The sequence below is a fragment of the Capsicum annuum genome, chromosome 4 (genome assembly GCF_002878395.1).
Source record: "Capsicum annuum cultivar UCD-10X-F1 chromosome 4, UCD10Xv1.1, whole genome shotgun sequence".
Taxonomy (NCBI): Eukaryota; Viridiplantae; Streptophyta; class Magnoliopsida; order Solanales; family Solanaceae; genus Capsicum; species Capsicum annuum.
Genome location: NC_061114.1, coordinates 91,925,161 through 91,939,707, shown reverse-complemented (window position 1 = coordinate 91,939,707; position 14,547 = coordinate 91,925,161). Strand labels below are relative to the sequence as shown.

Genomic DNA, 14,547 nt, shown 5'->3' with positions numbered 1-14,547 from the left:
GGGTTCCCTATCATTCAATTATCCTAAACAAGAAATACAGACAAAATTTATTAAGAATTTTTTTAATCTTCTAAAAAGCAAGTTTTTTTCGTATCTTTTTGGAAGGGGAAGAGGTGGAAAGTTATTTTTCTTTCTTATAGAGCTGTTATAACCTTGTGTTCTGTTTAATATATAGATCTCCCGCAATTAAGTATCCACGTGGCAAAACAGGTAAATTCTGATGTACATGTTCAATTATAAGAAAATTAGACGCGACATTTATTGCATAATCAACCTAAACATTATCCAAAAGAAAAAATATCAACTCCAATCAAAGTAGGAAAAGCAGCACAAGTTATCCTCTCACCTAAAGAAAATAACTAAATTCTTAGGTGCAAAAGGAAAAGGAGTAAGGGCTTAGGAAGGTAGTGCAGTGGAAGCAGCAATCCCTATTTGGTATAGCCCTTCATTGGGTAAAGTGGATCAGAATGCACAGGTTGACATTCAATCATTATAACCATGTTGTGATCGTCTTAGCTCGAGAAAAAAAAATGTGTTAACACTGCATTTCTTTTTCAAATCTTGATAGCAGAATACTCCCACTTGTAAACGAAAACACAACTTGCATGCAAATATTTATCAAAATAATCAATTTAAGAGACATTTTGGGTGCAACTCAAATCCTACCGCCATTCCACTCGCAACGAAGTAAGATCAATCTCACTAGACAGTGCTGAATATTCTGAACGAATAACAAAGAATCGTAACATTTCACTGAGGCCAGTATGAAAATGCAATGCTGCTGGCATGCTCTGAATATCTCCGCACAGAGGTAGATACCCTACACATAATTAAGGACAGGATCCAAAAAGTTGGGAAAAACTGCAAGTAAGCCTCCTGACCATTGCATTTGCATACTGATTAGAATCTCCGCCTGGGACTTCTAGAACGATGACTACGTGGTGGTGATCTGCACAATTAAGAAGGATCAAATAAGGACCGATTGTGTTTTATATGATACTTCAACTCAAAACCTGACAAAATTTCACAAATACAAACATAAAAGAAAGAATATTTTTTAAAATTCTTCTTATATTTTGATATAAATGGAAAAACTCAGTGGAGAAAATGTCCTTGATTCTAAGGCCTCCCTACAACTCAGAAGGCACTAATTCGCTTAGGGAAATCATTAACCATGTTCAATTATTTTCATCTCTAATTGTCGAATTTTCTTTTCAGTGTCCTAGGGAGGAACTGAAGACTCTACTGACAAAGATCCCTTCACCAAACTGAAAGAAAAAGTTCAACAATGTCATCAAACAGAGTAACTAAGCTTCAATCTCAAACTAGTTAGGGTCGGCTGCATGAATACTCGGTCTATGTTTTCGCTCCACTTGGATACTTCTCATTCTGATACTCCATGGTTCAGGTACTCCGAAACAAGAAACTCCCTGCTTTTTCTTTTGACATACCAAACTCTGAATATGCTACAACAATTACCAACAAACATGGCACCTGATGTAAGTGAACCTACATGACTAATAGCCTTTTGTCCAAGCTTTTGGGAGGCCAAAAGTGCTTACTTTTTTCCCAAAAAGTGATTATTTTAAAGGAGTGAGGTATTGGTCAAGCTTTTAGGGGGAAATAAGTACTTCTAATGAGTAGCAGAAGCTGTTTTTCGGAAGTTAAAAGATAGCTTTCTCCAAAAGTACTATTTTTCGAAAAGCACTCTTGAGAAAATACACTTAGAAGCACTTCAATAAAAGCTTGTCAAACACTAATTGCTACTAAAAAAAAAAAAAATCAAATTGATTAGCCAAACATAAAATGTTTCTCACCAAAAGTACTAGCACTTCTGAAAAAAACACTTGTCAAAATAAGTTTTGTTTTAGAATACGTTGGTCGGACTCTTCTAAAAAAAAAAAATGCTGCACCCATGTAGGATTCTTCAAAATTACACTACTTTTGGAGAATCCGACATGCATCCATCAACAATTTTTGAAGAGTCCGAGCAACATACGTTTTAGAAGCTTGGCCAAACGGGCTATAATCTTTAATCCCATATTCAGATCTTTCGCTTCCACTGCATTTTGTTGTTTACTAAGATTGTAACTCACTAACTTGTAAGAACCCCAAGAGAATGCAAGTCTTGAGAAGACTTTCACTAGACTTTAGGTCTATCCTATCCTTCCCCCTTTAAGACCTTTTAATCACCAGCGTTCAATGGTTGTTCAACCATATAACCAATGTTATAAATAGATTTTGCATGCATATCACACACTCTACACTAGTAAAATGAGGCAGGCAATTTAGGCCATTGGTTGCTACACACACTGGCTGTTTGCTAACTCACAAAGGAATAATCTAAATTTGTCCGTCCATCAAATGTAGCTTCAACAATTTAAGCATTAGTGATCGTCGTTCAAATTTGAAGCAGGCCCAATTTGCAAGAGAACCTGGAGTGTGCCTGTTTAGCCTTGAAATTTAGGATAGATATATCCTCATAGACTGGCTAGTGACAATTTATTTGAGTAGAACTAGAAGTTGAATGCCAAACCAGACACAATATAACCCAATTTGGCAACAATCAAGATTGTGCATCATAGAATAATTGGTCCTTTCAGTCCCATACTCCATAGAGTGATTGAAGTGTAATCCAGTTCAATCCATCCAACGTGGGTTAAACTATAGTACCAAACTCAACATTCTGAAAATACTGTGCTGACAATCAATTTCTGAAGAACAGAACCCCCGCCTCGGGAAAAAGCAAGGAGGACCAAAAGATGTAATGCTGGTGTCCAGAAACGAATGGTGTGATAGAAGCGAGAAGGGCTTCTGCATGGATGAAGGACTAGGCTTCACATAGTTTCCTAAAGTCAACAATATGTTGGATTTGAGGTGAAGAGGTAGCCTGTTCCATCAGGTTTAAAAGTTCATAATTGATCACAGATGTCTAACTGCTGGTTGTTCAGTTCCATCTGATAGAAATGCATGTGGCTGGGGACTAAGAGGATATGGCAGATGATTTGGGATCACAGGTAAGTGGCTATATGGGCCCAGGAAAAGAGCCATTCTATACGGGGAAAAACAAGAAGTAATCTAACCATAATAATATGTCTTGCAGGCAGATAATTCCGCTCCCTGGAGATGGATAGGAGGCTTAACCACAACCAAATCACAGGGGAAGTAGAAAACTAACTGGAAGTATCATTAATATCGTTTCAGCACTAGCAAGAATGGTGAACCCGATGCTTGAATAACAACAAACGATAATATAAGAAGAAATAAATACAAGGTACAGCCATCAAAACCCACTTAACTTCATTCAGAAAGAATGACTAAAGTATGGTTAATATTTTGATTCCATTTAGGCATCCCATATCCCACAAAGGCCTGATTATCAAATAAGGAATTTAAAGCTCTTGAAAGAACTACTGAGGACAAAATAAATAAAACTGGTGACAGAATAGTGTTATGCTAGGTTCAGGCATCATTTCTTCAGATTTTTCCACTTCCCATAAACCACCACAACTAACAGACACATTAACATGAATAAACTATGGACATACCTCCTCCTAGCATTCCTCCTCTTGAAAGGACCTCTGCTGAATGCCCAATCAACATGTATAATCTGTGTGAGAAACTCAGATCCATCCTTTTCATTTATAGCTCTTTGTGCTTCTTCAAAGTTTTCATATTCAATGAATGCATATCCCTACACAAACAGTTCACTTCATGTAAAAGAAACGCAAGGACCTGCTCCAAGCTAAAGAAAATGCAAAAAAACAGACAGTAACTGCATAAAGTAAGATCTCTCCCGTCCAATAATGAAATGCACACACATAAAGAGTTTTTCTATCTAGAGGTTTCAAGATCCTCAAAATAACTGATAATTGTATTCTTATGGCAACAAATGACGTCTGATAAGAGAATCTGTGATTCTTCACCAACATGGGACATATTCATGGCTCTGCACATACATAAGTTTTGCTAAATTAGTAGCTATTAACCGTTTCCAGTCAATAGTGGATGACTCAATGGTCAAAAATCCAACCCAGGTACAAATGAGAACCAACCAGGTGTGGATGCTTCAGAAAGCACTAAATTATCTAAACTAGCTAAACTATTACAAGGTTTGTGAAACACCTAGACTTAGAACCATTGAAAACTTCATCTTTTGGTGTCACTGGGGTGGGTACGACTAGGGGTTTGAGTCGTACCCAATGGATACGAGTCGTATCCTTCCTCACCTCCCCTCTCGTACCCTGAGCAACCTAGGAAGGGTAGCATTCTGTCTTCTATACGAGTGACCCCTCCTCAATCGTACCCCTAGGGTACGAGTCGTACCTAGGTGAGTCGTATGGAGTGAGGTCTTGACTTGGAATGGACTGGTTTTGTTACGAGTGGAGCATACGACAAGGGGTGAATCGTACCCCTTGGATACGACTCAAGGGTGCATGGTCGTACCCTTAATAGTGTGTCACCTAGGAGAGGCCTAGGCTATGAGTCAGGGTACCACTCATACCTTAGGGTACGAGTACTTAAGTGAGTCATAAGGTGAGTTGTACCCCTGGATGGGTTCATTTTCCAGCTTTTAACTAAGGGCCTTATGGTCATTTCCCATGCCTAAAACCCTAAACCCTCTCACTATATAAGTGTGTGTAGCCTCCTAAAACATCCATTTTGATAGATCAAACACCCTAAATACTCTCTCAAGCTCATCTTTGAAGGATTGGAGGCTAGGTTTCAGGAGTGGTCTTCAAGAGGCAAAGGGGAGTCGATATTCTTGGTGATTCATCTTGTTTAAGGCATGTACCTCTTCCCCTTTCTAAATAACTCTAAACCCATGTATTTCACACTTGGATTAGTAAGTGTACATGGTGGTTTTGAAATCAAATGAAAAGGGTGTTGGTGCCTAATGATGAATAATGATGATTCTTGCTTAAGACTTAAGTTTATACATGTTATTGATGATAGTTTGCACATGTGAATGCTTGTTGTATGTGGTCTAACATGTGGGTCTTGAGTAACCCCGGTCTTGATGAATAATGATGATTCTTGCTTAAGACTTAAGTTTATACATGGTATTGATGATAGTTTGCACATGTGAATGCTTTTTGTATGTGGTCTAACATGTGGGTCTTGAGTAACCCCAGTCTTGATGATTTCTATATGAAATTGGCCTTGGTAAGGGCATGTACACAATGTGTTAGTGAAAATGTCTAAGTGAGATGTCTAGTGACATGTTGATGATGCTTTGAACTAGGGCAATGGTCCAATATGTATAAATGCTTGATAAATGGTATTGTGAAGGTAAAATGAGTCATGTATTGTGTAATTGATGACCTTAATGGCTTGATGAATAAGAAGGGGGTAAAAGTCCCTAACATGAAAATGAACGAGAATTGTGTGTGGGACTAAATTGTGGTATAGAATTGCTAATGAAATATGAATGACTTAAAAGGTCTTGAGGACCATAGTTTGAATTGTATGATGAGTTGAATTAAGGCTTGGCCTATTGAAGTGGTTGAGCAATGAAGGTTCCCATGAGGACCATGTGGTCATGTATGATGTTGAATTGGCTAAATGGGTTAAAGTCCTGATGTGTGGAATTGAATGTATGTGGATGCATGGACAAAGGGTTAGAGTCCCAATGTCGACTAATGATAGTCGTGATGGCTTGAGGTTAAAGTCCCTTGCCTAATGAAATCGCTTATGGTTAAAGACCTTTGCATAATGAGATCTCATGAGGTCGAAGTGCCTCGCCAAATGAATTGGCTCGGCGTTAGAGTCCCCTGTCTAATATGGCATGCGGTTAAAGTCTCTTGCCAAATGTGTGAGCATGTAATTAGAGTCCCTTGCTTAAATGAATGTGTGTGAGCGGTTAGAGTCCCTTACATATATGAATGTGTGTGAGTGGTTAGAGTCCCTCACTTGAATGAATATGTGCGTGGTTAGAGTCCCTCACTTGAATGGATGTGTATGTGGTTAGAGTCCCTTACTTGATCATATGTGAATATGGTTAAAGTCCTATGCTAGTGAGGAATTCTTGAATCTATAAGTGTGGAAGGTTGAAGTCCTCCATTGCATGTATGATGAATGAGTGCTTCCAAAGTGTGATAAATCTAGCCCCCTTGATTAGCACGTGATATATATATATATATATGGATAAGATTATGAATGTGAATGAATATGATATATTGCTTGTTGTTGAATGATGATGCTATTTTATCCTTATCCTTGAGTTACATGCTAGTGTTCCAACCGCTAACCGTCTCTGGACGCTATGTCCCCACACGATATAGGGGCTAGAGCATCTTCTTCTCTTCCTGCGCAGTGATTAGACGATCGAAGTGGTTCGAAGAAAGGAAGCTCACCACTCCAAAAGGCACATTTTACAAGGCTAGGTAGCTACAGCTTTCTCACTTAGCTGCCCTCTGGGGCCTTTTCCGGCGACATCACCGGTTGTCGGAGTAATGGAAGACAATACTATATATTACAATGCAGGATTCAAGTCATTCGACATCACCAAATGTAGCTCAGGGGCAGAGTCTTGGTATGAATGGGTGGAACGTAGCAGATTTTTAATGCGAAGCGTAAAAATTAGCCTTAAAGTATTAAAGTGGTTGGTTTCAGTATTTATTGAAGCATCAGAAGTACAGGGAAACATAATTAAGAGATGGAGAATGAAGGACCACTTCTCTAAATTTTTCTGCACTCTTAAATACAACGAAAATGGGAGGTACATAAGCTTTATTGCTATACAAAGTCAGAACAAATCAATCATTATTACACTGGAGAGTACACACAAAGGTGGATGGGGAAACATAGCACATAAGGTGTCCAATTTCATCAATGTGCCAGAGAAAGTACAGGAAGCTCAGACAGCAGGGATGCCCAAGTTGACCAAATCCTTCAAAGAGGCATGCTCCAGCAATAGGTGGACAACAGAAGCTCTGAAAAAGGCACATGTGCAAGCAGAAAATGACAGCATAAGAATTATCGGAGGTTCAGAGGCAGCGGAAAAGGACATTTTAAGCAGATGCATAGTCGGCAAGTTTCAGAGAACACAAGAAACACCAGCTCTAAATGATGTAAGAAGATAGGCCTCAATACTTGGAGGTCAGTCTTTGGGGTGAGTGTCTATGCTATGAACGATGGGCAATTCCTCTTCGAACTCCCTTCAAGAAAAGTTGTAGAGCATGTCCAATCTGGAGAGCGGATCTGGAAAAAGATGAGGCTGAAATTGGGGTGGTGGAATCCAACCAACGGTTGCTGGCCGGAGGAGATACGGAAGGACTGGGTATGGATAAGGATCCTAGGGTTACCGTTGAGCATGTGGTCGAACAATATGTTCGAACAGATCGGTGACCAGTGTGGAGGTCCCATCGAAGCAGAGGACGAAACATCTCTTAAAAACCATCTCCACTGGGCTCGCATCAAGGTTCGTGGAGATGGGAAGAAAGTACCGAGAGAAATAAAGATGGCCAGCGACGGCTATGTTTACATAATGCCGATATGGGTGGAATCACCGGTCACTGTCAGACGAGAGAAACAAAAGTCAGAGGAGGAAAGCATCTGTCCAATGGATAATGAGAAGGTGGAAACCCTAGACCTGGTGGATAAAGAAGTAGCAAATTTTAAAGTGGGGCACGTGGGCACAGCTAAAAGTGGAGAAAATTCAAATTTTAAAACACGTGGTAAGCAGTTGAAGGAAAAGGGGCCACTTTGGGCTGTGGCAGGTTCTATTAAAAAAGTTGAGCATATGGGCCAAAATTTAAGCCCAATAGTCTCTCATCAGCAAAGAACTATTGAAAAGGCCCAAAAGCAAGATATTATTGATATAGAGATATAAGCAAACATCTGCAGCTCTCAAAAGAATATTCTCTCGATAGAAATAGCGACACAACAAAAGAAGAAGCCGACCCCAGTTATTCAATTGGATCAAATTGAAGAATCAGCGAGGGCGAACCAACTAACTCATCAAGAAGCAGTAGAATCTATAGATATGCAGATAACAGCGAAGGTCGACATATCAAATCAAGTAAAGGAGGATGTAATTCCCCTGAACATACAACTACCAGCAGAAAACAGCTCTCCAGTTGAAGAAACCACACCAGAGTTCAGTGCTGAGGAATGGATCCAGCAGTATATTATCCAACTTAGTTCAGAGCTGGGAGTCGACTTCAAAGTTTGTGAAGAAAAGACAAAGGAGTTTTTCATGAAGGTGGATAGCAACAAGTCACAGAACAAAACACAAAGCAAAATAAAGAGAAAGGGGATATATGAACTAAAAGCTTTAGAACTTGACAGTAAATTTTGGAGCTTTGGGTCCAGGAGCAGAGGGGGATATCTGGCACTTGAAAATCAATGATCATGAAGGTGGTAACATGGAATGTGAGGGGGTTAAATTGTGGTAGAAAGCAGGTACTCATTAGGAATATAATAAAGGAATGGAAGGCTGACATAGTGTGTTTACAGGAGACAAAATTGAGGGGGGGACATTACAGAAGCTGTTCGGGAGATATGGGGAAATAAGTGGGTATATTATGTCCAACTGGAAGCTAGCGGAACAGGAGCGACAAGAGGGACTGGGAAGGGATACTTAGCAGTGTCGGCATGTACTCTGTATCTTGTAGTTTGGTGGGGAAATGACAAGCTTTCAATTGGCATCTTACAGGACTATATGCTCCAAATAATAGGCAGGAAAGGGAAGAAACTTGGGGCGAGATAGGAGCAGCTAGGGGTCTAATGACTGGACCTTGGATCTTGTGTGGGGATTTCAATACAACTAGGTATCCATCCGAAAAGAAGAATTGCAGAAGAATCAATAAATCCGTGATGGATTTTTCAGAATTTATTGAAGACATGGAGCTAGTAAACTTGGATCTGAAGGGGGGAAATACACATGGAAGAAAGGAGATAGACATGAAAGTGCAGCAAGGTTGGATAGAGTTCTTATCTCAAATGAAATGGATGAGAGCTTCAGATACATTAATCAAACTGTTTTACAAAGAGTCATATCAGATCACAACCCCATCATGTTGCAATGTGGTGAATGGAAAGCATCTAAATCTTACTTCAAATTTGAGAACTGGTGGTTGCTAACAGAAGGTTTCAAGGAAAGGGTAAAGGATTGGTGGGACTCTTTCAACTTTGAGGGCAATCCGAACTACATTCTAATCGCAAAATTGAAAGCTTTAAAAATAAAGCTGAAGGAGTGGAGTAAGACAAGACATGGGAACTTAGGGACTCAGAAGCAAGAAGTTTTGGCTCAGATAGAAGCAATAGAGAAGATTCAGGAATGCAGAGTTCTGCAGGAGGAGGAGATCGCATCCAGAATAGCGCTCACAATGGAATTTGAAGATATAGCTAGGAGAGAGGAGATTGCCTTAAGACAGAGATCCAGGGCAACCTGGCTAAGAGGGGGGGATAGAAACACAAGCTTTTTTCACAACTGCAAATGTCCACAGGAGATTCAATACCATCAACAAACTAAAGGTTGGAGAAGTACTGGTGGAGGACCCAGAAGAGGTGAAGGAAAGAGATAGTGTCATATTATGAAAGACCGTACACAAAAACAGAGGAATGGAGGCCACAGTTAGAAATGGAGAATTGTCCCAAAGTTAGAACCGAGGACAACTTATTATTGATGGCACCATTCGAAACCCAAGAGATTCTGGAAACCATTAAAGCATGCGCCGGAGACAAGGTCCCTGGTCCTGATGGATATTCTATGGAGTTCTTCAAACAATGTTGGGAGATCATCAAAGTCGATTTGGTAGCAACAGTACAAAATTTCCATGAGAAAGGTTTCTTTGAAAAAAGCTTGAATGCTACATTTGTCGCTTTGATTCCAAAGAAAGTTGGGGCACAGGAGCTAAATAATTACAGACCTATAAGTTTGATTGGGTGTGTGTACAAGATCATTGCAAAACTATTGGCGGAAAGATTAAAGAAGTAATCCATGGCTTGATCGACAGACAACAAATGGCCTTCATCAAAGGGAGATAGATAATGGATGCGGTATTAATTGCAAACGAGTGTGTTGACTCCAGAAAATGCAGCAACAAACCTGGAATTATGTGTAAAATGGACATTCAGAAGGCTTATGATCACTTAAATTGAAACTTCCTGCTACAACTATAGGTAAAGATGGGTTTTGGTGCGAGGTGGATCAAATGGATAAAACATTGTATCAGTACAATCAAATTTTCAGTGCTAATTAATAAAGAACCAAATGGATTTTTCTCGTCTCAGAGAGGTTTGAGACGGTGATCCCTTGTCTCCATTTCTGTTCATATTAGCAATGGAGGGTATGAGCTATTTATTGAATAAAGCAAAAGAAAAGAGGTGGATCAGAGGCTTCCAATTGGGAGAGGCAAACATGTTTGAAGCAACACATTTACAGTATGCAGATGAAACTTTGGTTTTTTGTGATGCGGATGAGGCACAAGTTCTGATTTTGAGGGTCATATTCATCATATTTGAAGCACTCTCTGGGTTACATATTAACTGAGGGAAGAGTTTCATCTATCCCATAAACAAAGTAACTGAGATAGAAACTCTTGCATTTAGATTAGGAGGAAAAGTAGGAGAGCTTCCAACTACTTATCTTGGAATGCCTTTGGGAGCTAAAAGTAAGTCGGCCGGGATTTGGAATGGAGTAGTGGAAAAATGCACAAAAAGACTATCAAACTGGAAGAGTCAATAGCTTTCTCGCGGGGGCAGGGGCGGAGGGGGGGGGGGGGAGATTGACACTCATAAATAGTGTACTGGACACTTTGCCTTCTTATTTGATGTCCATCTTTCTGATGCCTGCTACTGTTAGCAAGAGAATAGATACTCTGAGAAGGAACTTCTTTTGGCAAGGAAATGAAGATAAAAAGAAGTACCATCTAGTCAAGTGGGAGGAGTTGTTAGTCAACAAAAAAGAAGGTGGTTTAAGCATCAGTAATATGAGAAAGCAGAACCAAAGCCTGATGATGAAATGGTTGTGGAAGTTTGCTACTGAAGAAGGAATGTTGTGGAAAGAAGCTATCATATCAAAATATGGTAAGGAAGATAATTGGATGACAAAGATTGTCACAACTCCTTATGGTTGCTCAATCTAGAGAGCTGTCAGGAATCTATGGCCATTAATGGAAAGTAGGATCAGGGTAAAGTTAAGGAATTGGACAGAAAACTTCCTTTTGGCATGACAAAAGGATAGGACATCAAACCTTGAAGCAAAAACATCCAGAAATTTACATTGTGTCAGCAACAACAAGCCACTGTTGCCATGATGCGGACTGGACGCGGACTGGACAAGGATAGAATTTATTCCTAAGGAGACATGCGAATGACAGGGAAATGGAAAGAATTGCAGATCTCTACAACTCAGTAGCTGGAATCATCAACTTGAATGGAAGAGAAGATAGACTGGAATGGGACAAAGACAAGAGAGGACATTTCTCTGTCAATTTTGCATACAAGGAACTGAATATAGCAGGGGCGAAGGAAAGAGATTGGCCGTGGAAGATGATATGGAAACCGAAAATACCCTACAAAATCAACTGTTTTATATGGCTATTGGCCAAAGAGGCAGTCCTAACACACGAAAATTTGAACAAGGGTCCTCAATTAGCCTCAAGATGTGTTCTTTGTGGGGATCAAGTGGAAACAATCAACCATCTTTTTTTGCAATGTAAATGGACAGACCAGTTGTGGAGGATGTTCATTAGCATGAAAGGGATCAAGTGGGTGAAACCTGGAAGCATAGCAGATGTGTTAAGATGCTGGAATATAGATGGCAATGTGAACAACAAGGAAAAGAGATGGAAGATTGTCCCGTCTTGCATTTGGTGGACAGTTTGGACCGAAAGAAACAAGAGGAGCTTTGAGGGGATGCAAAGCAGTTTACAGTCTTTCAAAATGAATTGTTTAGGGTTTTTTTAATTTTTGGTGTGAGCAAAAACTATTAGCTCAAACAGAAGATATTTTTGATGTTTTAGACGTTTTGTGAGCACAGATGTAACTGACAAGATGTAAGTTGTAATACTTTTGAAGGGGGACCACACCTTTGGTGGTAGTATACCTATGGATATATAGAAGTAATGTTACCAGATTAAAAAAAAAAACTCCGATTTATATAGAGGTATTGTGGATGACTGTGGACTTGGGTATATTGGTTAGTTGATGAATCTAATGAAGTGTTTAGACTTGTTTAAGTTATGACTTGTAGTATGATTTCCACTATCTCATTATATGGTCGAGATTCACCCGACCCATGTGATTGATGTGATGATTCTGATGGGTTATCAGGCGACCTCCGGTTCATGTGGGCCTGAGGTGCCCATACGACCCCGGTTTTGGGGCGTGTCAGTTTGCTCCGATCTTGTTAATATATTCCACTTTCTTCATTGAAAAGTGAGCATATGGAAATGCAATAATACTAAAATAAATGCTTGCAACAGCTGGTATTCACTATTGAATATTTAAACGCATACATTTGACATCTTCTCCCATGAACAGAAATCATGCAACAAGCAACAGAACATTACTTGACAGTCTGAAAAAGAAGAGAATCAGGTCACCTTGACAAATCCAGTCCGACGATCCAGATTCAAATGCAAATTCTTGATTTCTCCAAACTCACCAAACTCATCATGAAGATGTTCTTCTTGTGTCTCCTCATTAACCCCAGTAACTAAAACAATCCACCCTTCAATGGCTGCAGAAATTGGAATTCAGTAAAAGTCAATAATGTTTACTGAAATTCTTCTTACCTCGTCAAAAGAAACAAAAATTGCATTCAGCAACTAAAGGCCCATCTAGCAGACACTTCGTTGATTATGTTAATTACTAGTAATTCCATCACTTGGATGTACCATCTGATAGGTTACCCAACTTGTACTATAAAGTGCTCACAGCTCGTTATATTGCAGTAAAATAAATGATCCACTAAGAGCAAAATCAAATCGTCAAACTCTCTTTACCCACAGGTTTAACCAATCTAAGAACAAGCAGTGGCCTATGAGTCAACAAATCACAATGACCATTAAGCCTATTTCTTGCACTAAATACTAAACTATCCACATAATACTTCCCCATTGTTTGGAGGATGAGTTCAGGTTAAGCCAGATAGGCACAAGAGGTGGGATGTTCTCTTCGAGAAGCGAATAACAGCATTTTAATAAACAAAAAACTGCTAATTACAAGACCCCCCTCTCTCCATTAATTTCCTTCCTCTGGGCAGAAAAAAGGAACCAACTTTAACATCAGGAAAATGTCGGAGGGCTCTTTCCTCATCTCTTTTCTGGTAAAGCACATAGTACGCACAACTCCAAACCTAATATTACCATTCATTAGTTCCTGCATCCAACACTTTTTGAGGGTCGGCTTAACTGATTTCCAATCTTAAATTACACACAAATAGGTTAATTTTCCAGAATAAAATTTCAGATGTTTAAAACCTAGAGAGAAGTGCTGCAATTGCATCTTTTTTCCAGTTCAATGTGACAACCTTTCCATATTAGTTGATACATTTTCTTCACTTTCGTTTTCCCTTTCCATGTACTCATGCCTAAGGTCCTCCCTAAAAACAGCCTCTCTACCTCCATGAGGCAGCGGTAAGGTATGCGTACACTCTACCCATCCTAGACCCCACTTGCGGGATTTCACTGTAATGCAACAACATTATCCACTTCATGGGGCCGGCGCTTGACTAAAGTAAATATTTTACTACTATCTATATTATAAATTAGAATGCACTCAATTACGTAATATTTTACTACCTATGAATTATCTGAAACTCCTAAAAAGGTAGTGGAAAGATAAGATAACTGACATCGTTCAGGACCAGGACCGCCATGAGAATCGAGAGAATCAAAGCGGGCAGACATGCGGGCATTACGATCAGCCTCAGCGGCTTCTTCAAGGAAACCACGCCCCTTAGTCTTCTTAGGAGCGGAGGATGAGCCACCAGTGATAGCTGATTTGAGCTTAGGAATTGTTGTAGCCCTAGGAGACGACGAAGCATCCACGTCTTCGTCCATCAGATCGTCTTCCTCTGGCTCGAAGTCCACCGCCTCTACCTCCGCGTTCGCCATTGAAGATTGACTACAACAGCTGAAAACAAAACGACTCTCTTTCCTCCTTCTGCGCAATGAAGAAACTTCCTCTGTTTTTTCCTCTATTTGGGGGCAAGGGTTTTGGAAACAAGAAAAAAATGTATATCCTGAACTATAAAAATATTGATACATATATGCCCGTCGTTAGTATATTTATACCCTTTTTGTTAATGCTTAGGTTTGTATATACTCCTGGGCTAACGGTTGGACATGTGTCCAAATTCTACTAACTGGCCTATTTTTTTTTTATTTTATTTAACCCAAATATTGAGATTATCCAAATCAGACCCACACCTGATCTAGACTCGATCCAATTCTATGGAACGTTCAGAGAAACCCACAAAAAACACGCGTCTTTTCACTCTCTCACTTCTCACTCTCTTTCTTCTCAGAAAAAAAAAAATCAAGGAAGTATTTTCAAATCGTTGTTCAATTTATTGCTGAGTGACTAGAGATT

At 39.6% G+C, this 14,547-nt stretch overlaps 1 protein-coding gene across 1 annotated transcript; it reads right to left on the bottom strand.

The window, feature by feature from the left end:
* Positions 1-517: 517 nt before the first annotated feature.
* Positions 518-14,245, bottom strand: LOC107867828 (RNA-binding protein Y14A). Its single transcript, XM_016714273.2, has 4 exons — positions 13,808-14,245; positions 12,555-12,691; positions 3,549-3,694; positions 518-949 (listed from the first exon to the last, which is right to left on the bottom strand). Exons 1-4 carry the CDS (start codon positions 14,220-14,222, stop codon positions 901-903), a joined length of 747 nt encoding a protein of 248 aa, XP_016569759.2. The 5' UTR covers positions 14,223-14,245; the 3' UTR covers positions 518-900.
* Positions 14,246-14,547: the final 302 nt, after the last annotated feature.